The 27,648-nt window shown below is 38.0% G+C and overlaps 2 protein-coding genes across 8 annotated transcripts; both read left to right on the forward strand.

Moving 5' to 3' along the window:
* The first annotated feature begins 417 nt into the window (after positions 1–417).
* On the forward strand, positions 418–10,573 carry LOC127950735 (protein ENL-like). Of its 4 annotated transcripts, none has more exons than XM_052547956.1 (12): positions 418–600; positions 1,863–2,043; positions 2,918–3,000; positions 3,570–3,713; positions 3,817–3,942; positions 6,068–6,676; positions 6,761–6,842; positions 6,923–7,031; positions 7,181–7,280; positions 8,006–8,080; positions 8,177–8,248; positions 8,730–10,573. In XM_052547956.1, the coding sequence occupies exons 1-12, from the start codon at positions 589–591 to the stop codon at positions 8,856–8,858; spliced, it is 1,722 nt and encodes a 573-aa protein (XP_052403916.1). In that variant the 5' UTR covers positions 418–588; the 3' UTR covers positions 8,859–10,573. The 4 variants fall into 4 exon arrangements, with proteins under 4 accessions (XP_052403916.1, XP_052403918.1, XP_052403914.1 ...); XM_052547958.1 differs by having other exon boundaries at positions 8,006–8,071; XM_052547954.1 differs by having other exon boundaries at positions 420–600; positions 6,758–6,842.
* A 423-nt stretch (positions 10,574–10,996) lies between these two features.
* LOC127950734 (histone deacetylase complex subunit SAP130) lies at positions 10,997–27,644 on the forward strand. Of its 4 annotated transcripts, none has more exons than XM_052547950.1 (21): positions 10,997–11,145; positions 11,931–12,059; positions 12,726–12,991; positions 13,126–13,287; positions 16,919–17,042; positions 17,125–17,246; positions 17,333–17,457; positions 19,219–19,363; positions 19,438–19,528; positions 19,645–19,749; positions 21,158–21,299; positions 21,436–21,554; positions 21,655–21,948; positions 22,075–22,249; positions 23,301–23,405; positions 23,509–23,870; positions 24,059–24,283; positions 25,492–25,617; positions 25,713–25,816; positions 25,903–26,016; positions 26,387–27,644. In XM_052547950.1, exons 2-21 carry the CDS (start codon positions 11,954–11,956, stop codon positions 26,543–26,545), a joined length of 3,171 nt encoding a protein of 1,056 aa, XP_052403910.1. In that variant the 5' UTR covers positions 10,997–11,145; positions 11,931–11,953; the 3' UTR covers positions 26,546–27,644. The 4 variants fall into 4 exon arrangements, with proteins under 4 accessions (XP_052403910.1, XP_052403912.1, XP_052403911.1 ...); XM_052547952.1 differs by having other exon boundaries at positions 21,676–21,948; XM_052547951.1 differs by having other exon boundaries at positions 12,729–12,991.
* The last annotated feature ends 4 nt before the right edge of the window (positions 27,645–27,648 follow it).

Genomic DNA, 27,648 nt, shown 5'->3' on the forward strand with positions numbered 1-27,648 from the left:
TAGGTAGTATCTCCGATTGAATTAAAAACATCTAAAATGATGCCAAATGCTCAGTCCATTTTAGTTTATTAAAGAATAAACCGTTTCTAGACCAGTTGTTTCTGTACTGTTCACTACCTGCAAATAAAACCTGTATAGAAAAACTAGTTTAAATGTGTTTAAATCTACATTAATTTCTGTGGAGGAATGCGTGTTTTTTAAGTATTTGAGGTTTATAAATTGTACAATTTAATTTCATTATATATGTGTGTGTGTAATTAAATTGATATAAATAGAAAGTAAAACTTAAAGAAGTGCACGAAAGAAAGTGACTGAAAAACTTCCGTAAAAACTGTTATAGGTGGAGTAACTTCAAATATTTGCATAGTGTATAAGCAAATTTTTAAAAAGCTGAAAGATGTGAGAGGGACACAGAGGTAGATGACAGCCATTCTGCTTTTATTTTAAAAACTGTCAGTGTCGCGGCCATTTGTTCAAACTGTTCGGTTTCTAACTTCACACTCCATCAGATGTGTAACAGCGAGGATGCACATTCAATCTACTTCAACGCTTTTGTAAATAAACTAACCAACCGGAACATAGGCAACAATGGAGAACATGGTAATAAGACTTTACTGACACTGCCAGACAGCCAATAGTGAAGAATATGCATGGTTTTTATCACCAAAACATTTATACTGAAAGACGAGGCCAACGTTTCTGTGAAGATGGTTAGGATGCTAACTTAGCCAGCTAATCCTTCTTACTTGGCTTAAAGCAGGAAACCCGCGGAATTACATTAGTGTTTTATGTAAATTTATGTCGTGACGAAGATCTGCTCCTAGAAACCAAAACGTCCTTTTCTAAACCTCAGCATTTGGCTTGTAGGACAGATGGACTCTTGAGTTCCAGCACTCACTAGCTGTCCAGCTAGCCCGGACCTGTCTCAAAACCTCGTGAACTGCCTTCTTAGAACCTTTGAACTGTCTTCAAACATGCTGTCTAGATAGGGTGCTCACTTAGGATTTGAGACAAAGGAGTCATCAGGAGATTGAATAATGTTGTTGGCTTGTATATTAAAAGCAAAGCTTAGATTATAAACATTGAGTGATAGCATTTAAATCTGCTGTGTGCATCTTTAAAAGATTAAAGAAGTCAAAACAGTCAAACAGCTCTTTTTTGACATAGAACTAGAAGGGTGAAACAAAATTCTGCATTCGACAAATTCTGCAGTTTCATTAGACATTGTTAGATTTAAAAATCTAAATATAGTACATATATTTTATATTAAGATATTATAAGGTGTTGTTATCTATCCATCCATCCATCCATCCGTCTGTCTGATAGACTTTGAAACATCAAGCTTTTAAATCTACTTGCCAGGCTTTCTCAAGCCAGCATCAATTACGAATTGACAATTTTTTAATCCATTTATTTTTGACATGCACTGCTTGTGTAGTTTTGTGTTTTGTAGTCACTGTAAAAATGGTTAAGGCACAGATAGGATGCAAACTCAGTCAACTCTGGCAAGGAATTTATTAACCATTGAGCTAACGCAGACAAGCCTATCAGTCATTTTGTTTCCATACTAAGAAAAGCTGTAAACAGTAAACCATCACGTGCGTGATGAATGTCACAGAACTGTGAATTTCCGTCTCTAGCTGTCAGAGCGCAAAAGCTGGTTGATTTCTCACAGATATAAACAGCAGATATAACAGTGGTGTGGAGAAGTTGGCCAAGAGCTTATTTTAGTCCTTTTTAGTCTCTTGAGTTATACGTCATCTTTTTTTTTTTCCATCCAATTTCTACTGTACTACTGTTGTAGGACTCATGTTCAGAATAGAGAAGACTGACAGATGACTGCTGCTTTCCTCTTATTTCAGTGCACTGTGCAGGTGAAACTGGAGCTGGGACACAGAGCCCAGTTAAGAAAGAAAGTCACTACCGAGGGCTTCACGCATGACTGGATGGTGTTCGTTCGAGGCCCTGAGGCGTGTGACATCCAGCACTTTGTGGAGAGAGTTGTCTTCCACTTACACGACAGCTTCCCAAAACCCAAGAGAGGCAGGTTTTAAATTGGAGTCATTGTCATAAATCTAACTTTTTACAGTACTCAAAGCCATGTGGATTAAAGTCCCTTTCAATCAGGAACCATTTGTATGGATGCCTGTGTTCTTCTGTTGAGTTATCATGATTAATCCTGCCCGTTTAGCTCATACTGTTTGCCCAAGCTATTATACTTTGTGTAGTTCCAGCATATGACTATATATATCTGTCTCTAATATAGATCAGCGATGATTAATGTTTTTGAATTGCAAATAAAACATTTGACGTTTGAACATAAGACTTAAGTTTAATGTGATGCATATTTGTCAGACATACATACATTAAAACCGGTATGATGTCTATTCTGACTATTAACTATTTGCATATTTTTGCATCTAAATGTTTTGCATCATAACTGTGATTTTTTTTTATATGCCACAAAGTAAAAAACCTGGATGAGCATCATTTAAGTATGATATCTTGATTTTTTTCCAGGTGTTGTATTTGAAGTTGAAGTGTGTCATTTTTTTTAATGTTACTTTCTCCTATCCCAGTTAAATGTGCAGAGACAACTATAAGTAAGCCATTTATAGTTTGACTTCCCAAAACGTGTAAACACTGTGTCTCTGGAGTGCTTTCAAAGTATCTCCCTGTTTGTTTGATTCAAACTCTGACTGAACCAATGGTGTGATTTGGGGGAGTGTTGCGGAAACCTGTTTGGAAAAAATGGTTATATTTGCAGTTCCATTGTTTCAGTAGTGGCAAAGAAATAGTGCACTTCACCGTATTGTAGTATGTACATAGTGCATTCTAGTTTAATATTTCCATTTCAGTGTAGAAAGGTAATGTTTAGCAATACATTTATTTTCACAATATTTTTCTTGTTTCACAGTTTGTAAAGAACCCCCATATAAAGTTGAAGAGTCAGGCTATGCTGGTTTTCTCATGCCTATAGAGGTCTATTTCAAAAACAAGGTGAGCACATCCCATATCTACAGCAATATCTGCTTTTCTTTTCTCTTCTTTATGAATAACCGGTATGTAAGAAATGTTCAGCGCAGTGTTACGCTCCGTCTTTTTAGATGTGTGCGGCTGTGTTAGTTTGCCAGTATTGGAAAAATGTTGTGATGAGGAGTTTTGCAATTCAGTAAAGGTAAAGGTCACCCAACTAGGTGAACTCAGTATTTGCACTGGGAGCTAACAGATTTTACAGACACACTAACAGAGCGTTAACATGAAGCTATTAAACTACAGAGAACTCGGAGGGGGTAAGAATACGTGAATTTGTACTTTTAAGTCTTACTTCCGTTTCATATCATTATCATTTTGCATATTTACTTTTCCAGAATACGTGGTGGAATATTTATGGGGGTTTTCCATTTTCTGTCTTGTTCCCTGAAACGTTATCTACCAGAGACTTTACTTTGTAAATATTTCACACACTGCTAGTCTGAGGTTCAGGTTCGAGTTTGACGTGACCATTTCTTTATGAAATATTTGTTTTTATCTATAAAGCCTGAACATGCTTGACCCTTCTACCACAGGAGGAGCCTAAAAAGGTGTGCTTTAATTATGACCTTTTCTTGAACCTGGAGGGCAACCCACCTGTCAACCACCTGCGCTGTGAGAAGCTCACATTTAACAACCCCACACACGAGTTCAGACGCAAGCTGGTCAAGGCCGGTGGGGTGAGTGGGACTGTTTGTCTTTGCTTTTTCTGTACCTCTATAATCAGCTCTTTTCAACCAATTCTCTATCACTCTCACTGTTGGGATGTTATTCTTGTCCCAGGTTGTAGTTATTTCTGAGGGACCGGAGATGATGCCAAGGCCTAGTCCAGATTATCCAATACTGCCTACTATTCCACTCTCTGCCTTCTCAGACCCCAAGAAGATCAAGTCCTCTCATCCAATAAAGGTTAGTAATAATAAACTCATTCTTTGGTCATTAAGTTATTGAAATAATTCAAAAGTAATTTATTTTAAAAATGTTGTTAATTAGTTTCAAAATATATTTGAAGTGTTAAAGAATATCATGTATGTTCTTGCTAGTTTATGTTGTTCCAGAGCTATATGACTTCCGTTTATATTTGAAACACAAAGGAATATACTGTATATATATATATATATTTTAATGAAACCTGAGGAATCTATGACTTTCCATTAAAAGGCCATTCCAAAGAAACTTTCAAAAAAGTTAATGAAGAGATCATTAAACTAATCCAGATGAATCGAGCTGTTTAATGATAGTTTCCTGTGGAGATACAGTCAGTTTTTACATTGATCAGCACACATACATAGAGCACATCAAGTATGCTTGCTTGACGTGTAAAATCAAAGAGGTTTGTTTGGAGTATCAAGAGTATAACTAGAGATTTAAAATGTTCAGTCCTGCTCCTTCAACATTCTGACTTGCTTCTGCTAAAAATAGGTTATATTTCTTCCCACTTCCACTTTTATGTTTTGTCCCACTCGTGCCTTCAAAATCCCGTAGTTAGATTTATTTCGTTATGCAGATTGTTCCAATACGATTCTGTCCCACTCTGGTTTTAAAGGCTTTATTTTCTAATTCCCACACACGACACAGCAGAAAAAAAGGCAGGTGCTTTCCCTTCCTGTCACATACAAAAGAAAAACATAGGGAATATCTAAACCTGTGGCAGTAAAACACAGTAGACAAATAATATTAAGAAATTATTTTGATGTACCTTTCATTTATTTTAGGATAGGCCTAAGAGTCATTTTCTGTCTCCTGCTTCACACACACACATAAATATCTTCCTTCCCGCACCCATGCTCAAGCAATTCAAAAATGTTCCTGTGCCGCATCGGGTCGCAAAAAATGCACTTCTAATTTGAGCTTCATTCAACCATATCTTAGAATTGAACCATTAAATTCTTATGTATTACTTTTACAGTGTCTTTACAAAATTTTTGAAGCGTCAAAGTTTTGGTGGGACTTTCAATGGAGGGACATAAATCTCTCAGGTTCTTTTAAAAATATCTTACTTTGAGTTTCTGAAATGGACAAAAGTTTAAAGGGTTAGTTCACCCAAAAATGAAAATTAGCTTGTTATTTACTCAAACTCAAGCGGGTGTTTCTGTTCAACCGTCCAAAACACATTAAATAAAGTGCACATATCTGTAGTTAAACATGCCTCACACGGCTCCGGGGGGTGAATAAAGACCTCCTGAAGTGAATCCATGCATTTTTGTAAGAAATATATAAATATTTCAAACGTATTAAACAGTTTTCTATCACTTCTGCCATCTGTCATATGTGGATGCAGTTCCAGCGGATGATGCAGGACGTTGGCGTTGCGTATTAAGTGACGAACTCTGAGAGAGAACAAAATAAAATGCCAATCATGAATTAGAAGCAAAAAATGTGGATTCGTAAAGAAAATTGTCTGAGAATTTTGATATAAGCAAAGAGGAGACTGGTTTTTCTTTGCTAAAGTAAGGAAACTTTGCTTCCTTAAACAAACTTGTGAGACTAGCATATCTGCGCGTGAGCGACGCATACGTCCTGCGTCATCCGCCGGAACGCTTCCGCATATGACAGTCAGCAGAAGTGAGAGAAAAGTGTTTATTATGTTTGATATATGGATATTTTTCTTACCAAAAACACATGGATTCACTACAGGAGGCTTTTATTCACCCCCCCCCCGTGTGAGGCATGTTTTATTATGGATGCGTGCGCTTTATTTAACATGTTTTGGACTGCAAAATTGAAATTGGAACAGCCAGGACAATTTTTTATATAACTCTGATTGGATTCGTCTGAAAGAAAGAAAGTCATCAACACCTAAGATGGCTTGAGGGTGAGTAAATAACAGGCTAATTCAGATTTTTGCGTAAAATAACCCTTTAACAGGATTGAAATGACATGAAAGTGAGTAAATGGTGACTGGAGAATTTGTAATTTTGGGTGTGAACTATCACTTGAAGTTTCAGTGAACAAGCTCATTTATTCTGGGTGGATATGTGGTTGCTTCTCAGTATGTATTGAATGATTAGTCATTTCAAAACTTTTATTGCAGGAGTCAAGTAAAGATGGAGGAAGTGGGAGCAGCAAAGCCCCAAAAGCCCACAAGGCAACCAAAGAGCACCGAGAGCGCACACGTAAGGATTCAGAGAGCAAGTCCACATCCAGAGAAAGTGACCGTGAGAGTGGCAAGTCCTCACGAGACCAATCATCATCTTCCTTTTCAAAGAAAGTCCCAGATGGCAGAGGAAAAGATGAGGGGAAAACTGTGCCCAAAGCAGCATTTAAAGAGCCCAAACTCACAGTCAGAGAGTCCAAGATGGATGGCATGTCTCCAAAAGGAGGAGGAACGGTGATGGGCGCAGGGGGACAGCCGGACGCTCGTGTCCCGAGCAAGAGGCCATTATCTGCCACCGAGTCTCCAAAGCTGAGTACCAAGAAACAGAAGAGGATAGGCTCTGAGGGCATGAAGGGGCCTGTGAGTGGAAGCTACAGCAGCAACTCTCCCCGCATTACCTCAACAACACCCTCCACACACCCCGAGAAGAAAACCCCTAAAGATAAAAGCCACTGGCCAAAGATGAAACCAGAGGTGCAGGAAGTGAAAAGGCAACCAGAATCCGACGAATCCAACTCTGAGGATGAAGCCTCTTCCAAATCAGAGGTATGTTTTGGTTTTTCCATCAGCAGAGATTGATTTGAATGTATTTGAATGTAGTAAAGCTCAAGGATGTTGTTTATTTAGCAGTCGGCTCCATCCAGTCCATCTAGTTCCAGCTCCAGCTCCAGCTCTGATTCTGACTTTGAGCCGTCGCAGAAGCAAGGACAAGGTACGGAGTTTAATCATGAGTTGTACGATCAGGAGTGTGTCACCTCATTGAGTTTAGTTGAACGTGATGATTGTGTGCAGGGCCACTCAGTTATATGGTAGAGGAAATGCGCTCTGAAGGCTCTGATGATGACAGCAGCTCTGAGGTTGAGACGCCCATGAAGGCGACTCCACCTAACCAGGACTCTCGGTCTGTGCCAAGGACTTTGTATTTGATCTAATTTGGTCGTTTCTTGAATTTCAGTTCAGTTTTATTAAAAATAAAATCAAAAGCAAATGTCCACACATGAATATTACCATAGTCATGGTGCACACTGAAGTTTGTTTTTCTGTTTTCAGTTTAAGCATGGACAGTGAGAGTGATGGTAATGAGGAGTCCCGTCCTCCCAGCCAGGAAGCCCCCTCACCTCTACCCAAACTCAGCTCAGCAAACCTCAAGGTAAGATCTGCATTGCATTGCACTGAAACTTTGAACTTGTTTAGGCACTGAATATTAATTGGTGCAGGATTTACTTACAAATAATTACAAAGAAATGTCAAGAAACGTACCTAGCTGAACATTAAATTTAAAGACTGAATTTGTATTTTTGTGTAAAATATGCTCTAATTATCGGTTTTATGTACAACCTAGAAAAATTATATTTACAGCAAAACCAAAATTTATTCAGACACCTTCAACACTTCTCACATTATCACAGTTTATTCGCTGTAGTAAGAACTCTGAGTTAAACAAATTCATCTTGATAATGTCAGATAACTTTGATAAAACGGTATGTAATGAATAAGTCAACTGACTTAAATTTTTACAATAGACATACTATTAGGTAATACCAATTTAGATCATCCTATTACCAATGCTTCATTTTGTTCAGTCTGTGATGTAAAAAAGTCATATTAGTAATTAAAGATAAACACTTGGTCAGGTCAAAGTGTCTGAATAATGTTTACCCATCCATTAATTTTACTAATTGTCCACTGTATGAAGATTTTTTGGGTATGATATGTCACAGTTTACTTTATTTTGCTATTCTCACTTACATAAATGAACTATAGTGTTCTGCACCCACTAGTAAAAATGTATCAAGAACTATATCTAGTGTCTAAATAATTTTGGATTTGACTGTATATTAGAATTTGATTTGAAATCGTTTTGTCCTTTGTCAGATGATAGGAAAAAAGAGCCCCGATTCTTGCACCCGCGAGAAAGTGCTCAAGAGGGGATACGACAAGGTAGGAAGGGTAAATAACTGAATCATACTAATCACTGGCTGAAATACAGATTTTCATCGCACATAAAACTACAATGAAGCTTGTAAATGATTGGTCTGATTACAGGCTTATACAGAGGAGCTTGTGGACCTCCATCGCAGGCTGATGGCTTTGAGAGAGAGGAACATTTTGCAGCAGGTAACAATATATTTTTCTTCATTTGACTGTATTTCACGTGATCCTTGAATAAGGGGAATATTTTTACATAAGGCTTTAGTTAATGTTAATTTCAGCATTTACTATCCTAATGCTAATTCTAAAGTTTTGTTTGTTAACATTAGTTAATGCACTGTGAACTAACATGAACAATGAACGACTGTATTGTTATTAACATTAACAAAGATTCATAAAGAGTGTAATAAATGTAGTGTTCATAGTTCGTTCCTGTTAATTAATACATCAACTAATGTTAACGAATGTCTCCTTATTGTAAAGTGTTACCAAATATCTGTTTTCTATTTTATTATATTTTAAAGTGTAATGATGGCAAAGCAAAAACTATTACTCAGGTCTTAAATATATGATCCTTCAGAAATCATATTTGTGGAAACCAAATTTTTGATTTTTTTGATTCACTGATGAATAGAAAGTTTAAAATAACAACATTTGTCCCTTTAAGATTGTGAACCTCATAGAAAAGACTGGCCATTTCAACATCACCAATACAACCTTTGACTTTGACCTGTTCTCCTTGGATGAGTCAACTGTGCGTAAACTCCAGAGCTACCTGGAAGCCACATCCACATGACACAAGCTGCTCGGCCATGATTGTGTGTGAGAGAGAGGCCTCCAAACTGACTGGGGGCAGAGCGAAAGGTGTTGAAAGCAACATATAAATGCACAGGAACAAACAACAACGAAATGAGAAAACAAAAGAAACTTTATACTGTACTAGAAATAAGCAAATGAAAGGACCATGGGCATAAAGGGGCGGTATTCAGGGTTTATCTAATAACAGCACTGCGCATTGCACTAAGAATCAAACTGTTGGCACAATACTGTCCAAAATGGACAAGATCTCGCATAGGCACCGTGGATGAGATAATGTATTAGAAGTAGGTACATTTCAAGGCTTGTTTTGCACCAAAGTTATAACACTGGTGGAAAGGATCCTTGGCTCGGGCCTTTATGCAGGCAGCGGCGATGACTGAAAGACTGTGTCCCCTCTCTACCCCTTCACTCTTCTGCACAGCGTGGTGGCCTGGAAAGAGCCCAACTAGATCAAACCTTATCGGTATACTGTGTGCGTCTGCATAGATTTGTAGCCCCATGTGTTGGATAAAGTACATACTGTCAAGCTTTGGTGATAGATGCTCCCTCGGATCAGCTAATAGGGAAAAACTATCTGCCTTTGTAGTGCCTTTTTACAATATCATGTTTTTAATTATAATTGTTTGTGAGTCTCTCATTGGTCTTCGGATGAGCAAAAACGATCTGTCAACATTAAAATGCCTGAAATTGTCATTCAAAGCCCTTTTAAACACGGTTTAATACCTGTCCGGAGAGAACGTGATATGAGGGAACCGTTCTGCATGTGTGATCTGAGAAGGTCTTGTGCATTATTCTATGTTTTTTGATGGTCAGCAACATGAAGTCAATTTGTTACGCATTTGAAGTTCTTTTTGTAGTTTATTTAAGTAACTGTGCACTTTTTTTCTGGTCACTTCAGTGCTTTGTAATTATTTGATAACTATATTTATGAATCTTTTTTTTTTTTTTTTTTATATTTTTTTAATATTGACTTGCAAAAATGTACAGATTTTTGTCAATGTTTTTAAATGCATCTATTGAAGTCATATTATTGATTATTCAATCACTCAAGAGAATATGCAGACGGATTGAAAGGGGGGTGTTTTGGCTGTATTCCAATGGTGCGATTGGAAAAAAAGAGTCTTCTGTTCACCTGAAGTATTATACAAGTGAAAATGTATTTGTGTCAGATACGTATTGTCTGATGATATTGCTTTTTAAAAAGCATACCTGCTTGACATTTTATTCTCTATTGTCGATTGCCAGTTACCCTTTTTGATTCTCAATAATGTATGGTTATAAAGTAAACAATGTTTTCAGTGAAACGTTTGTGGCAGATGTATGTTACATCATGGGAAAGTTTCAGTGATCTGTGTTTGTGCATGATTGACATGTGAATAATCACTTGCAGGAATACGCATTCAACATTCACAACCCTATACATTTTTCAGCTATCCTCAGGACTATTGCAAATACAATAGATGCTCATAATAAATCCAAAAGCATAAAACTTGAAGCGCATGGTGAAAATGTCTAGCAGGCCACTCTTTTTTCCATGTTTGCTTCTCTGCCATAAAAGTAGCATATTCATATCAAGGGGAATGGGGTAATTTACAGTGTTTATGTAAATATGTAACAATATGCATTATAGGCTATCATATTATGGAAAGCTGAAATTGTGGAATCATTAAAGATCATTCTCCGCTTAGTTTATATCAGTATGTGTGTTTATAATTTTACATTTAATATAATGTTTTTGTGTCATGCAACAAAATGAATACACGTCATGCTGATTATACCAACATTTTAAACATGGCTGACTCATTGTCCAGCCTGTTATGAACTTAAAATAGCCCTAATAGACTTCACGTTAGTAGATAAACTTTAATTTTTACTTTTTTATCAATATATAGTGTGTCCCGCCGATTAAAATTGTAACGGTTAATTTCGTAACTTATTGAGATTTGAAAGGCACCAAATTTGAGATGGGAAGGACCTATACGTATCCCTATACAGACCAATAACTTCTAAACCTGTGGCTTAAACTGGAGGAGTGTGTATTAAAATTGTTCAGAAGTGTGATGCGATGAAGGTCGTGTGTGGATAAGAACATGAGAACCCTGTCAGGTTCACTGACTCCAGTGAAGTGGAATGCGGAGTTTGATTCCACTTTTATTTTGAAATTCAAGACCGGAAGTGGCTTACTGCAGCTAGATTCCAACTGAAGCCAATGGTCGATTTGCCGGGATATGAAACGGATGGAGAGTGCAGGCGTCGTGTTTACGGTAAATCTGCTATTTTTCATTTGTACACACAACAATGCTGCTAGGATAACGTCATCGTCGCATTCACATTCCTGCAGTTGCAGAATTACGACCGTTAATGTGTATCTGAGAGAAATTATAATCATGTCTCATTGAAATGACTCGTAAGATCTTTGGCTGACTAATAGCCGCGGCTGTTTTGATTTCTAAAACTCATTCTTTGTTATTTAAAAGACAGGTTATATGGGTATGAACTTATCTGTATTTTTAATTAGACGTCGTAAGTTTTTTTAACATTTACAAGATGAACAGTAACCTCACGAGCCCATCCGGGAACAAAAGCTGTCCGTTTGGGGGTCCTATGTGACTATTGTCAATGCAACATTCACCAGCGCTCAGAATGAATGCAGCCAGATTAAATGTGTTTACTTTGCTATCAGGTGCTGTTGGTTTCGCATTTCTCGTTAAATTGAAGGTTTGGCGTATTTCACTGACATGACTGTTGCGAGAAGGGCATTGTTTCTTGATGTTTGAGAAATACACCTGCCATTTGGGATGTTTTATGGTTTATTCGACTCTTTTTTGGGGGGTTATAACATGAAACCGCATGAAAGAGAACCGGCTGAACACACAATATTGACTGGTTTTGTTCAGCATAATGTATGGTACACCATGTCTCTAATGTGAGCTTTTCAGATATCTAGTAATAACCTGTAGACAATGTGATGTAGTCCTTTGTTTGAATTAAACACACATTCTCTCCATTGAACGCTGCATTGTGTCCTTTTTATCCTCTGATTCTCCAGGAAGAACGTGAGAGGTCGTGAAGATGAGTTCTCAGCAGTATCCACGTCCGGGACTCCCATCTGGCCCGGGACAAGGACAAACACCAGGCAGCAAGACTACAGGACTTCCAGGAAGTCAGAAGAACACAGGTTCAGACTCACTGACTATTACAGACTAATATCAAGAACTAGAATTTTACTTTAACACCTCTGTAACGTTGGTGGATGGTTGATAGATCATTAGTAAATGTTTAGTTATATACACTGTTGTTCAAAAGTTTAGGGTAGGTAAGATTAAAAAATATATATTTTTAAAAGAAGACTCATATGTTCACCAAGGTTTACATTATGCATTTTATTAGTCCAAAATAAAGTTAGAAAATTGAAATATTATCTAAATTTATAATTATTCATCCTATGGCAAACCTAAATTTCCCGCAGCCATTACTCCAGCCTTCATGGTCACATGATGCTTCAGAAATCATTCTAATATGCTGATTTGGTGCACAAGAAACTTTTATTATTATTATTATCATTGCCGAAAGCAGGTGTCCTGCTTCGTATTTTTGTAGAATACTGATGAATAGAAAGTTCAAAAGAACAGCATTTATGTAGCATGCCTTAGCTGTCACTTTTGATCGTTTTAATCCATCCTTGCTGAATAAAAGTATTAATAATAAAAAAATAAAACAAGGACCCAAACTTTTGTACGGTGGTGCAGTTGGAAATAGACACCTGGTTGAAACCCCTGCATGTGGATGACAACAAACAGGCTTGAATATACACCATCAGTTGACTTCATGTGGTTTCTTTAAGGAGGACATGAAGACTCGAATCATGCTCCACGTGAGCTGATGTCCAGCGGAGCCACAGTGTTCAGAGATGACAAGCAGGAGACGGTAGTGGTGCGACCCTACCCCCAACCCCAGACTCAGCCCCCGTCCCACGGATCAGCTCAGTCTCTGCCCCCTCCTCTCCCTCAGCACCTCCCCATCCAGCCAGGCACGACTGTCTCTGTGTCAGCACCACCATCCCACCTTCCTCAGGGTCTTTCCCTAGCCTTCACTGAGGGTCCCCTGAAGGTACACCGCTATATTTACAAGTCCCTTCAGTTTACAAAGCTGATCCCTCTTGTCGTCTTCCTGAAAAGGCAGAAGAAAGCAAATGTAAAAAGGGATGTCAATGTTTGCCTACATTTCTCTTCTCTTTCCTCCAGTCTGCTCTGAAGGCGCCCATGCCAAGCCGTGTGATAGCTCCAGCACCTGTGTCAGCACCGGGTCACCTCACTCTCCCCACTAAGGTGTCTGGTCATATCACCGCTGCCATGGAGTCTACACAGGCCTCTGGTATTCCTGTGGCGACCATCAGTGGTCAGCAGGTTAGTAATACTTTTTTATTTTACTTAATTTATTACGCTTACATATTTTTAATCAAGTGCTTAGTTTTCTGTAATAGTGATTTATCTCACATTACATCAAAATTTGAAATCTTTACTATATTTTTTCACATTGAATATCCAAATTAATTTCAGAAATAAATATGCTGCTAATAATAAATGTGACCCTGGACCACAAAACCAGTCATAAGGGAAAATGTTTTGAAATGGTGAGATTTTTCATTTGAAAGTTGAATAAATAAGCTTTCCATTGATGTATGGTTTGTTAGGAAATGACAATATTTGGCACGAGATACAACTATTTGAAAATCTGGAATTTTAGGGTGGCAAAAAAACATATTGAGAAAATTGCCTTTGAAATTGTCCAAATGAAGTTCTTAGCGATCCATAATACTAATCAAAAATTACGTTTTTATATATTTGCAGTAGGAAATTTACACACTATCTTTATGGAACATGATCTTTACTTAATAACCTAATGACTTTTGTAGAGTTGTTCCGATTCCGATACTAGTATCGGAAATATCTCCGATACCACAACAAATTCTGGCATCGGCATCGGCGAGTACATGAACCCATATACCGATCCGATACCATTTTCTTAAAAAAGACCTAGTTATGACCGCAAGCTTTGCCTAACCGCTGCACGGTTCTTCTTCGCTGCTCAAAATGCATTGAAAACACAGGAAGTTGTGCTGTGTTGCCACAAGCAACCCCTGTTTAGAGCAGCGAAGAAGAAATGAAAACGCGTTAGCAGCCCTTATCTATATATGACTGGATCACTCATCACATTCTAAACTGCCAAAAGACAGTGAAGCCGCTACTATATTATAGATCAGTGGTTAGCAGTATGTCTCTGTAGTACCGGTAGTTACAGACTCTCGAGTATATTCAGTACCGGCAACTGCGTTCAGTCGCTTCCGTGTAAGTCAAAACGCAGGGCTCCAGACAGTAGCCGAATATATACTAGTGTCTGTGAATATTAAACTGCAAAATACTATTTAAATATTACTCCCGCAAAATCTACATCTCTGTGGGTGACTGGCACAGATGCGCGAGAGCTCGCTGTTTTGTAGTCTCTGCTGTGTGTCATGAGGACACGAACGCATAAACCGTCACTTCATGAGAATTTACCGTTTCATTTGAGAATACTGTCATATCATAAACACAGACACTCAAAGATCTTCATGGCAGCCCATTAAAATAAATGTTTGGTTTACATGAGTAAATTGACAATATATAAAGCTACTGTTGTAGCCTACAGTAATAATAATACATCTCTATAATAATAATAATTATGCCTAGATGGTTGCTTGTTTTTTACTTGTTTTTTAATTGTTAGAGATTATCTGATTAATAGATCTTTTTTTATATTCCTAGACTTATTTGTTGCAGTTTTTTTATACAGTTATATTGTAAAACTTAAATACCTTTTTTAGTTTGCGGTGTTAGATTTTTGGCTGCATTTGAAGTTCTTTTTTGCATAAGAAAATAAATAATACTGTCAAATTCATGTTAGATAATAAAAATACTGTAATAAATACAGTAGTTCACCATGTATTTGTTCATGTTTTATTGAGGGATCTGTCTGAAGCACACCATAAAAAAATTCTAGCAATTTACACAGGGCTAGTAGTATATACAGCTGTATATACAGATATACACCCAGGTATCGGATCAGTACTCGGTATCGGCCGATACCCTGAGCCCAGGTATCGGAATCGGTATCGGGAAGAGAAAAAGGGTATCGGAACATCTCTAGACTTTTGGCATAAAAGAAAAATCTATAATTTTGGCCCATACAATGTATTTTTTGCTATTGCTACAAATAAACCTGTGCTTTTTATGATGCTTTGTCCATTTATTATATATACATTTACTTTATATTGGATGTTATGTTGGACACTAATTCAGTTTGATTTATCATAACATTTTCTTTGCTGTTTTATTTTGTATTTTATTTATTTATCTATTTAATATTATGGAAAAGTCCAAATTGGAGCCTTTGGGCAAGATGCACAGTGGGAGAAGGCCCAGGGTGTAGAGCTGTAATCGGGCCTTAAAAGTTAGGCCCGACAGGACCCGAGCCCGACAAGTACATTTTGATTGACAGCGTTTTTAAAGCCCGAACCCGTTTACAGCCCGACATTATTCAAATTTGCGCACGCACACAGCTCTTTTGCCTTTTGTCAACAATGAGTAATTTATTCATGTTTTAACATAATTTACTCATAACTAACGTAGACTAGACCACTTGGAAGTTGGAATAAAGAAATAAAATAAGTCCTCTGTGACATCGTAACATATCAGCATTCTAGACATAGGCTCATTTAACCTATACATAGACCAACGCACCAATAAAAACGAGTCATTTAAAAAAAAAATTAATTAAGATAAATTTTTAATTAAGATGTGTATTTGGCAATAACGAAATTAAGATAAAGGCTCCGCCGGATATGCTTTATTTAATAAAAGAATAAAGTGAAGTGACATTCAGCCAAGTATGGTGACCCATACTCAGAATTTGTGCTCTGCATTTAACCCATCCGAAATGCACACACACAGAGCAGTGAACACACACACACACACTGTGCGCACACACCCGGAGCAGTGGGCAGCCATTTATGCTGCGGCACCCGGGGAGCAGTTGGGGGTTCGATGCCTTGCTCAAGGGCACCTAAGTCGTGGTATTGAAGGTGGAGAGAGAACTGTACATGCACTCCCCCCACCCACAAATCCGTCCGGCCCGAGACTAGAACCCACAACCCTTCGATTGGGAGTCCAACCCTCTAACCATTAGGCCACGACTTCCCCTAATAATGCCAACATTAGCGTGAATACTCTGTCAACATTATGCATTTAAGACTCAATGGATAGTTATCATTTGAAAAACCTTTACTCACAGAGATTAGGCTAGGTCTACATGTTTTTGTGGAGGAAAATGATTGAATCCACTGTAGATGTCTTCAGCGCGTTCCTGCGCTCACTGATTTTGCGTCATTATTCACTCATTATTCTCATTATAAGCATGGTCAAAACTTTTCCACACCTCAGAGTTTGCTTTAGTTGCTGGTGCAACCAAAACGTAATCACCAGAGGCAAGCCTCCGTTACACCTGCACAGCATTCACTTTTGCATGTTTCTCGCGCTAATCGAAACACATCACATGACTGCTCGTTTACCTCGCAAACCGGAGCGCAAGCCCGGCCCGAGCCCGCGTAAGATGATAGAAATTAAGCCCGAACCCGTCGGGTTTGGGCAAAGATCTTCAGCTCTACCAGGGTGGCATGTTGTTGCTGGTGTTTTTTTATTTTTTATCTTTTATTTACTATTGATAGTTGTTACTGAGCCCTATCATTATTATTCATCCATAATTATTCAATTAAATGAAAATGACATTTACACAGAATATTAAATCTAGTATGCCCATTTTTCAAAAAATAAATGGTTACAAAAATAATATGATATATATTTTATATATTCTAAAAAAATTGTGAAATGATTCACCCAATGATCTTCTTGCCCCACAGGTATTGGGTCATATCTCCTCATTAGCAGGTCTTGCTGTGATGTTTGGTTTGGTTTTAATTGCTGTTGTTTTTGGCACAATAAGGGTCACACTGGTAACCTGCATCACCTAATGACCAACGTGCAGATCATCCGCAGCGGAGCCCCTGCGCTGCAGATCGGCTCCACTGCTGCCCCTCAGCATCCCTTCACCTCCCATTTACCCAGAGGCAAGTTACAGATTTCACCCAGGTTTCCATTTCAATCAACTGTCAGGTTGGCCCACTGACTGATTTTGTTCTGTTGTCACAGGAGCGGTTGCTGCGGCTGTGATGTCAAGTTCCAAAGGGACCACGGTGCTGAGACCAGCAGCCTGTCCGAGCTCCGCCACGGGGCAGCCTACAGTCCAGCACATCATCCACCAACCCATTCAGGTTCAGACACATCTAACACATGTTGTCAGTTCTACTTAACACAGATTCTTCCTGATGCATTTCATACATATCTGTTTGTCTTACAGTCTAGGCCCATAGTCACTTCCTCTACGGCAGTGCTGCCTACAGTAGTGGCTCCAGTGACTGCAACCAGACCTCAGTCTCCGGTTATCACTACAGTTGCTGCCCACTCTGGAGACATGCTACATGGGTAAGACAAACCCTAATGAAACATTTTTGGAGGGCTGAAATTATAACGGTTTATTAGAGCTTCTTTGATTGTGCATTTTGACTGTGTCAGTATCTGTTTGGTGGATAAGTTACAACAGTTCAGCATGTCAGTTATATGGAAACTAGTGCTGGGTTGCCAATATCGATTTCTCCGTTTTGATCAGTTTTCATTTTGATGAATCTATAGTCTGCTATTTTCAGGTGGTACATGAACAAAACTTCACTCTGGTGTTTCAAATTCTGCCAATTTTATGATGAAAGTTAAACAGTAAATGTAATTTATGCTGTTTAATGTGGAAAGACAGAACACACATGAAACAAACATATTTCTCTGTATTTCTAGCAAGAAATAAATATGAATAAACATTAGATTTGTTGAAGGATATATAACAACTTACTGTATCATCATGTAATCGCTTAATCAGTGTTTCAACCATGGAAAGACATCAATAAATCAGCTTGTAAACTTGTTACGTAAACACAAGTTTGCATAAGCCATTTATTGTCTATTGTTTTTTTTTATCAGCTGAAATATTAACCTTAGTGAAGAACTTTATCTGCATTATTACATATGAATTATATTGTTACTTAACTTGATTTCATGACATTCAAACATACATTATGTAATGAATAGAACAGTTTATCAAAACCTCTGTTTAGATGTTTATATAAGTCAAAAAATTAATTGGAGTAGAAAAATCATTATATCGTTAAAAAGTTGATGCAGAAACTGCCTTATGTGCAATGAAAATATTTACGATTCAGTTTTATGTAAGTGCTATTAAATAAACGTTCAGTTTTGGGGTTTCAGTAAAAAAAAAAAAAAAAAATTCTGTGCATTTCTGTATTTGTTGTAGTTGAATTGTAGAACATAATAAACTGTCTGGTTTTGTTTTTCTGGATTGTTCAAGCTCTTGTTCTGTCCAGGCTGGACTATTGCAATGCTCTCTTGGCAGGTCTTTCAGCCAATTCTATCAAACCTTTACAATTAATTCAGAACGCGGCAGCAAGATTCATTTTAAATGAGCCAAAAAGAATACACGTCACACCTCTGTTTATCAATTTGCACTGGCTTCCAATAGCTGCTCGCATAAAATTCAAGGCATTGATGTTTGCCTACAAAACTACCACTGGCTCTGCATCCATTTACATAAATGTATTACTTCAGACTTATGTGCTTTCTAGAAACTTGCATTCTGCAAGTGAACGTCGCTTGATTGTGCCATCCCAAAGAAGCACAAAGTCACTTTTACAGACTTTTAAATTAAATGTTCCCTCCTCAATCCGAGCAGCTGAGTCCTTAGCCATCTTCAAGAATCGGCTTAAAACACATCTCTTCCATCTTTATTTGACCCTCTAACTTCAGCACTCACTATTCTAATTCTATTCTTTAAAAAAAATCAAACTACCTTTCTAATATTTTTGTATTCTATTTTCATTGATTATGCAATTGTGTGTGTGTGTGTGTGTGTGTGTGTATATATATATATATATATATATATATATATATATATATATAAGACCTCTAACACTAGCTTGCTCTATTCTTTTTCTATTCTATCTGTTTTCTTTTTATTTCTTATATTTATTTAAAAGCCCCTTGCACCTTGATATATAAATATCATTGCTCTTTTTGTTGTTTTTGATTGCTTCCACTGTCTTCATTTGTAAGTTGCTTTGGATAAAAGCGTCTGCTAAATGAATAAATGTAAATGTCTGGTTTTGTTTTTCTGGATTCCAGTCGCTCAGCAATGACGATCCACCCACCCCAAGCCACCTTGAGTATCCAGCGCCCTCCGCCCTCACGGGACACCCCCACACGGATCACCCTGCCCTCCCACCCTGCCATTGCTGCTCAGAAAGCCCTTTCTCACTCCGTTGCACAGGTTGAAATCATTCTGCCGCATCCATTTGGAAATATAAAAAAGCAGGAAGTTATACCTCTCTTTTGCTCTCGTAGAAGCCCATTTTCAGCACTGTGACACCTGTTGCTGCTGCTACAGTGGCTCCAATTCAGGCCACCAATACTGCACCATCACCCACTACAACAGGTGGGTGATAAATCTACTCTACACATCGGTGATTCAGAGACATCCATGCAAATTCTAAAGACTGTTATGTTTACAGTATTAAAGACCTGCTGTGTCATCTTAACACATTTTTAAAGGCTCCACCCTACACAGTCAGATATCCAGTAGCAGTATTGTCACTATGACGGTGGCCTCCCACTCCTCTCATGCCACAGCAGTGACCACATCCACCATCCCTGTGGGTAAGTTACCTTTAGATCTGCTCTGGAATTGTTTTTATTTCTAGTAGCACAGACTTATATAGGTATTGTATTTTCATGATGCAGATCATTGCAAAGCAGCTTTATAGAAAATGTTAATTTTCTACATTATATATAGTAGTAGTTTATTAGAGGTGACTATGGCAGAAATGTACAGTAAAAATAGATATGAGATTTTGTACTTATTAGTCAGAATGTCTTTATGATATTCAGTGTAGTCTGATGTAGTATACAAACTGATGACCTTATTTAACTTTAAGAATTTATATTAACCGTTTGAGCAGATTATTATTTATTGATTTAAACTATGAAATCTTAATGGTGATATTTTCTAAGGGTAGAATCAGAGAGAGTCCAATCATACACAAATCGCAAATATTATAGTTTGTTTACTCTTGATTACATAAATCACTGTGATAAAGTTTGCGGTCACTGTTAAAAGATTAATACTTTTATTCAGCAAGGATTATACATTGTTATAAAAAACAGAATGGACAATGTTCTTTTGAACTTTCTATTCATCGAAAAGTGCTGGAAAATCCTATTTTACGGTTTCCACAAAAATATTACGCCCCATAACTGTTTTACAACATTTATAATAGTTTCTTAGGCACCGAATCAGCATATTAGAAGGATCATATGACACTGTAAAACTGGAAATAAACTATAAAATATATATCAAAAACTCAATGTTCATATTACTGTATTATTTTTAATAATAACCATTTTGTAATTGGAAAGAGTTTAAACAATATTTTTCATGCTTGTTTAATGAACAATAAACAATTATTGTACATGCAACTGTGGAACTGTTGCATTTTCAAAGTTGTCGGATCACTGATTTTTTTCTTGGTTTGACATATATTGTTAAATCGTTATTTACATAGATTTCTTTCTTTCTCCTTTCAAACAGATAGGAGCTTTACTTGAATGGCAGAAAATAGCTGCCATAACAAACTTAACAGCAGTCTGAACAGACTTGCTATAAAATGACTTTAGTTGAATGCAGGAAACTTTGTGCATGTATTAATTTAAAAGTCTAACTAAACTGGGAATGCACCTTTACATAGTTGCAACAGAGCTGTTGTTTTAACGAGCAGATTTTCCAGGAAGATTTTGCTTGTAAAGTAGTCAAATCGTTAACCCAGGGGTGTCCAGTCCTGCTCCTGGTGGGCCGGTGTCCTACAGAGTTTAGCTCCAGCCCCAATTAAACACACACCTGAACCAGCTGTTAATCAAGGTCTGACTAGGCTTACTAGAAACTTTCAGGCAGGTGTGTTGAGACAAGTTGGAGTTAATATCTGCAGGACACTGGCCCTCCAGGACCGAGTTTAGCCACCCCTGATTTAATCAATGGAATTAACTGTCGATTTTGCCCCCTCTGCTTTAGCTAAAGTGGTCCCGCAGCCCATCACACACACGTCGCCACGTATCCAGTCCGATTACACTGGAGAAAGGGGCAACCTCATCCCCTTTTCTGGTCACCGCTCTTCTCCCAACCCCATCTCCATGGAGAACCACACTGACAACAGGTATAAATCCTGTCTATTCAATATGTACATTTAAAACACATTTTAAAATGTGTTTTTGGCAGCAAACTGGCTATTTTCACATCAGGTAAAGGATAACCATATGTCTGTTTTCCCTGCTTTTAATGGCTCTCCACAGACAGTCTGTTCCAGTGCAATTTCAGTACTTCCTGCCCACCTACCCATCAGCACCGTACCCGCTGACCCACACATACACCCCCATCACCAGCTCGGTGTCGTCCATACGCCCTTATCCAGGTACCATGGTGCTACATCAGATTTGATAAATGATTTCCTTCCACTGCAACTTAATTGACATTGGTGGGTACTAATAAATGTTGACTTAAATTATTAACAGTTGTTTGTCATGTGGACACAGTAAGTGCTCAGGCGCCCAATGCAGCCATACCCACTCAAGCCAGTGTAGGAGTCGCGTCTGCTGTTCATCTGAACTCCATGCAGCTGATGACGGTGGACCGCATTACTCAGATCAACACTCAGAACATGCAGCCGGCAGCCATGGCAGCGCAGGGCATCCAACACACACCCATCGCAGCCCAGGGCCTTCATACGTCTGCCCAGATCACCACCCCGAGCATTCAGCCTGCACCAGTCAACCAACAACAGCCCCCAACAGAGTCTAAAGCTTCAGGTGGGGCGCTTCAGATCAGCTCTGAATCTTAAGATCCACCTTTACTTCACCATGTCTTCATACCGAGCACTCAACCACTGACGTTACAAAAAAAGTGAGTGTGTTTCTGTGTTGTTGTTTTTTCAGTGGTTCTGGCTGATGGTTCCACACTAGTGGCTAACTCTATTAGCAATGCATTCAGCAACAGTCAGCCTGTCACCACTGTGGCTCAGACACACAATCCGAGTGCCAGCGCTGGAGCCCCCTCACTTGTGACGTCTCCTCGACCCAGTATTTTGCGCAAGAAACCTGCCAATGAGGGGTGAGCACGAAAAAAAAACAAAAACACTATTGACAGTATAGTATTGTTCAAGTGGAAATTTCACCATGATACGTTCATGCACCAATTTGTATATTGTATATTTAAATATTTCATGTGTGCGTAGATTAAATTTGCACAGTAGAAAAACAAAAGGGAATACAGATCCCTGTTTCACCCCAAAAACAAAATAATATTTTGGAAATTAAGAGTATCAAAACAATTTTTAGGAGTACTACTTTCTATTTTCCTTTCAAGTATTATAAAGTATAATATCTTTTAATTCAAGAAAACATTTTCATTACTGTAATGCAGTAATGAAAATCATCTTCTCCAGAAATTTTTTTTTTAAAAATACATTAATGACTACCACCATAATTCTTCCATTACTACATAGAAATTAAAAAACAATAAGTTCTGAATTGTAATATTTTTTTTTTAACAAAGTCTGTTGTTAATTGCTAATCAAAACAGTGTCACATTGCAAAATATTGATACTAAAAGGTGTTAGGTTTTAGGTGTTTGTTTCTTTACATGAAAAAAAATCCTTCTGAATTTCTATAATTCAGAATAAAAATATGACCAACAATTTTAAATATATGTGACCAACACTTCTTTTCATGAGAATCATGTTGTTTTTAAATTAAAGTATTTATTAATGTTTTAAATTAGCTTTTTTTTTATTTTGTTAGTTTTCAGTAATTTTTAGTAATTGTGCTTTAGTCATATTTATAAAAAAAATTGTATACGTTTGTAATATTTTTTAATTATATTTTAGTCATTTTAGTACTTCAACAAACATTTACATTAGTTAGTTGCCTAATGATTGTTTTATTTTATTTCAGCTTTGAAATACTGTAAAAAAAAAATGTGTTTATAGTTTTCGATTTAGTTTGTTAACATTTACAGCACTGATGAAAATCTACCATAAATAGGTTCTATGAAATTCTAGTATGTTTTAAATTTAGTGGTTTAAAATTCTTTTTGGACAAAAAATAAATTATATAGATGTTCTCAAAATTGTCATTAATCCGTCTCTGTTGATTTATTAAAGTGCTGCTGTTAGGAAGAACCTGATCCCAAATCAGCTCAGTGAGTCCACAACCCCCAGAATCGATGGACACATCAGAAGTGCATCAGGTTCACCTCGTCCTGCAGGGTAGGAAGTATTCACATTGGTCTTATTGATTTTTGTAGTATTTCTTGCCCTTAAATCTCCACTCAGCATTGTAAACACTAAATCTCCAATCACTCTTTGGCAGAGTGAAGTCTAAACCTGACATCCACATGAGTCTCGCTCCATCAGTAGCCTCAGCAATAGAGACTGTTCCTAGCCAGGGAACTGAACATCAACCTCAACATGTGGGACCACCTCCCTCCCAGCTGGCTTCTCAACCTCTCCCCTCCCTCCTGACGACAGCAGCGCCCCCCTCTCAACCTACGCCTGCTCTTTCAGCCATACCTGCTGCCATGGCAGTCACCCCGCAGATCCCCTCCATGGCCAATGTAGTGGCCCCGCCCACTCAGCCAGCTGCCAGCACTAATTCAGCATGTGCCATCAGCTCCACCCTCCCAGAGATTAATATTAAGCAGGAGGCGGAACCTATGGATAGTACAAAACCAGGTGGGGTCCTCATGCAAACAAGATTTTGCACTAATAGTCAACCTATATATCAGCCTGAAAATGAATCCTCTTGTATTTGACATTGAGATTAATTCATTCAACCAGTATTTTACATATGATGTTATACTTCAGAGAAACTCATATCAGGAGGCAGAAGTGTCACTAATAAAGCGGTTTCTTTGCCTCAGTGGCATCAGGGCCAAACAGTGGTGCACACATGTTGGCAGTCGCTGCCGCAGACATTACCACTGGAGCCTCCCCCAGAAAGAAGCCCCGCAAACAACAGCACGTCATCTCCACTGAGGAGAGCGAGATGATGGAGACCAACAGCACAGATGAAGAGAAGTTCCCAACCCAACACCAACACAGCCAACGTACGGAGAAGCGCAAGTCCCCTCCTAAAGAATACATTGGTAAGCTTCATTACTATGAAGCTGTTTCTTCATGATTTTTAAAAGATTCAGAAAGCTCCTTGAACATGTGGCTTTATAATCTGAGAGTTGTCACTTTGTAGGACAATGGTGGTTTCATTATTATTATTTAATTCCTTTATCTTAGAAAGAATTTTTAAAACTATTAGAATCGTTGAATTTTATTTTATTAGGATCAGCACTAATGAAATTCAATAAAAATACTTTTACGATATTTCAAAAATCTTACTTTATAAGTGTAATTTAAATAACTTAAAATGATTATTGAATTAATATTTTTTTCACATTAAAGTAATAAGAATGAGTTATTTGCATTGCAGAACTGCTAGTTGGGGGAAGGTTATTTGAAGGGCTCTGTGATTTCTGCAATGCGGAAAACGTGGAAAGAATTGTGGAATCCAGAAATAAAAATAAAATTTACTGTATAATGTGGAATGTTACGGAATTTGCTAAATATTCGATCTATAAATCTAAAGTAGGTCTGTACACTTGATCAAAATGTGATGCAGTGCATTACGGCTCAGACACGGGAACCAGAGCTGATCACGGCTGCTCTAGTCAACGTTTGTTTTTATACAAGCACGTTTCTGAACCGTCCCAGAAGTGGCTCTCTGAGGTGTTTATACAGCGATCCGTCACGACACTCAATGACTGTCAAAACATCATTTATTCTTTGAATTTCTTGGCGGGAAATTGCTGTATTTGTTCGGTAAACGTGTACTGAACTGAAAACCCATACCGATTTATTTATTTATTTATTTATTTTTAACAAACTTTTTTATTGTTTTAAAAATGCATTAAGAACCAGTACAACAAACACTACAATGATACTTCCAAACAAGTCTTTGATTGTTGTCTCTCCTATGTCTGAAAATAACTTCTCTTAAGACTCCTTACCGCCTTCTACCTGTGAAAGTCAGCCAACCTTTGTTCTAAATTCAAAAACATTATGAAATGGCGACAGTGACTGTGTCGTAACATAACAGGACAGAGGCCAAACTTAATATCATTGCTTGATTTAGATAAACCAACATAGAGATAAAGATCAGAAACATCTTTGTAAGCTGTCCTGGACATTATTAGCAACTATAGTTGCACTGATGGTGCCAATTGTGGGACTATCTGTACAATTTTGACCTATCACAAGTTATGTAATATGATTTGCCTATATTAAGTGTATCTGTTTGCAGATGAAGAGGGAGTTCGGTATGTTCCTACCCGGGTTCGGCCTCCGATCACTCTACTGCGCCACTACCGCAACCCCTGGAAGGCGGCATACCACCATTTTCAGAGATACAGTGACATCCGTGTCAAGGGTCTGTCTAGGCTCAACACGCAGTATCTTATTTGCATTAATACAGTTATATAGTCTGTCATCATTCATTAATACCAGCTTGTGTTGTCCTATCAGAGGACAAGAAAGGCACCCTGCAGGATGTGGCCAATCAGAAAGGAGTGGTGTGCAGAGCCCAGGGCTGGAAAATTCACCTCTGTGCAGCTCAGCTCATGCAGCTGGTGAGACTTTCTCTTTAATTCATTACCAGACAGTGCTGATGTCAAGCTTATGGCAGAATTGAGTGTGTTTTGTCACCTGTCTGCAGACGAACCTGGAACATGACGTTTACAGTCGTCTGACGACTCTCCAGGAAGGCCTCGTCCCGAAGAAGAAGGCTGGAGCCAATGATGACCTTCACCGTATAAATGAGCTCATTCAGGTTTGAGCTGCGGATCACTTTTACCCACACTTACTTATGGGTTATCATGTGTTTTTTTTTTATTCATTGGTTACAATCAGTGTTTTTATTTGATTACCTTGCACCATTGCAGTGCTCTCTTAAATTAATGTTTAACACCCCAATAAATGATTGATTTCAGTTCTTGAATAATAATGTTCTAGTGTAAAAACCCTGTTAAATGTAATCTTTAACAGGATCTCAGAAAAAATATAAATGTTTTCATGCTAAAAATTATAATGGCGGAATGCCTATATTCATTTGTATTATCTGTGCATCTTTACTATAATAAAACAATAGGTACACAACTTGTGTTAATTGATCTTAATCATAAAACTGTTTCACCAAATAGGGCAACATGCAGCGCTGCAAGCTGGTGATGGACCAGATTTCAGAAGCCCGTGACTCTATGTTGAAGGTGCTGGATCACAAAGAGCGTGTGATGAAGCTGCTCAACAAGAACAGCAGCACGAAGAAGCTCAATAAGCTGAAGCGTAAGGACAGAGCATGAGACAAACTGACCAGATATGGGACAGAGTTCAGCACGACCACACACCCTCCTGCACCTCGACCCCTAGCATGCAGGCACACTGTCCTGCCTCACCCTATCTCTACCAGAAGACAGTCCGCATCTGTTGGAAAGATGTCTTCATCTGGCACACCCTTCCTTTCCCAGAATCTGTAGGGAACTGCAATGTTAAATTAACCACAACATGCATCCTAACCTGTATCTTCACTGAAATATGTCTAAATGTCTTAATTCAGTCACAAAGAGGTAACAAAGAGAGTAGTTGTTTATTCCAAGTTATACGTAATCATCCATGGATGAACCACAGATATACCACAGATATCCGTAAATATGATATTATTCACCACTTTTTCATTTGGGTGCCTTGAATGATGACCTGGTTATGACAGTCTGTACTGTACCAAACACCAAATGGCAGTGTTCTTCATACTGAAAGGTTTCCATTTTGTATTATAGCGTTCAAAACAATAAGAATTGAGAAATCATGACAAAACCATCCTCTCTGTTCTAGGTGATCAAAGACCGAAGTATTTTACCACACGTGCATTGTGGGGAAACGTTCAAGGTGCTTTGGTGAAATGGAGTATTGTGCCTTTCTGTGTGCCTCATAGGGTGGGTTCCGTGAAGGTTTTATGGAGTCTAAATGTCTGCATCATTTTACATTCTCACGTCAATGCCTGTTGATTAGTGAGGAATGATTTATGTGTCATCAGTCTTGCAAGCACTGCTCCAGCTCCAGCTTTCTGGATTGGCTCTTTATTTGGGGGGGTTAGTTCAAGCATTAAAAGTGTTAAAATCATGTTCTGATATGACACTCCAATCACAGTTTAGAGGAGGATTTGATTGTGTGTGCACAGTTGTGTATCTAAGTTAAACCGAAGTATGTAAAAAAAAAAAACCTATTTCATTTTACTTTCTTCATAAATGAACAATATTATGTTTCTTTTTCCAGTTAAGTTGCTTGAAGCAGTGTAATTTGTGGCAAAGATAAAGCCTTGTATATTGTTTGATTACTCAGTTTCATTTTGATGACATTTCATGTTGCACTCTGCTGCTGAAGTAAAGACACTTTGTACATGAATCTG

The sequence above is a fragment of the Carassius gibelio genome, chromosome B2 (assembly GCF_023724105.1).
Source record: "Carassius gibelio isolate Cgi1373 ecotype wild population from Czech Republic chromosome B2, carGib1.2-hapl.c, whole genome shotgun sequence".
Classification (NCBI taxonomy): domain Eukaryota; kingdom Metazoa; phylum Chordata; class Actinopteri; order Cypriniformes; family Cyprinidae; genus Carassius; species Carassius gibelio.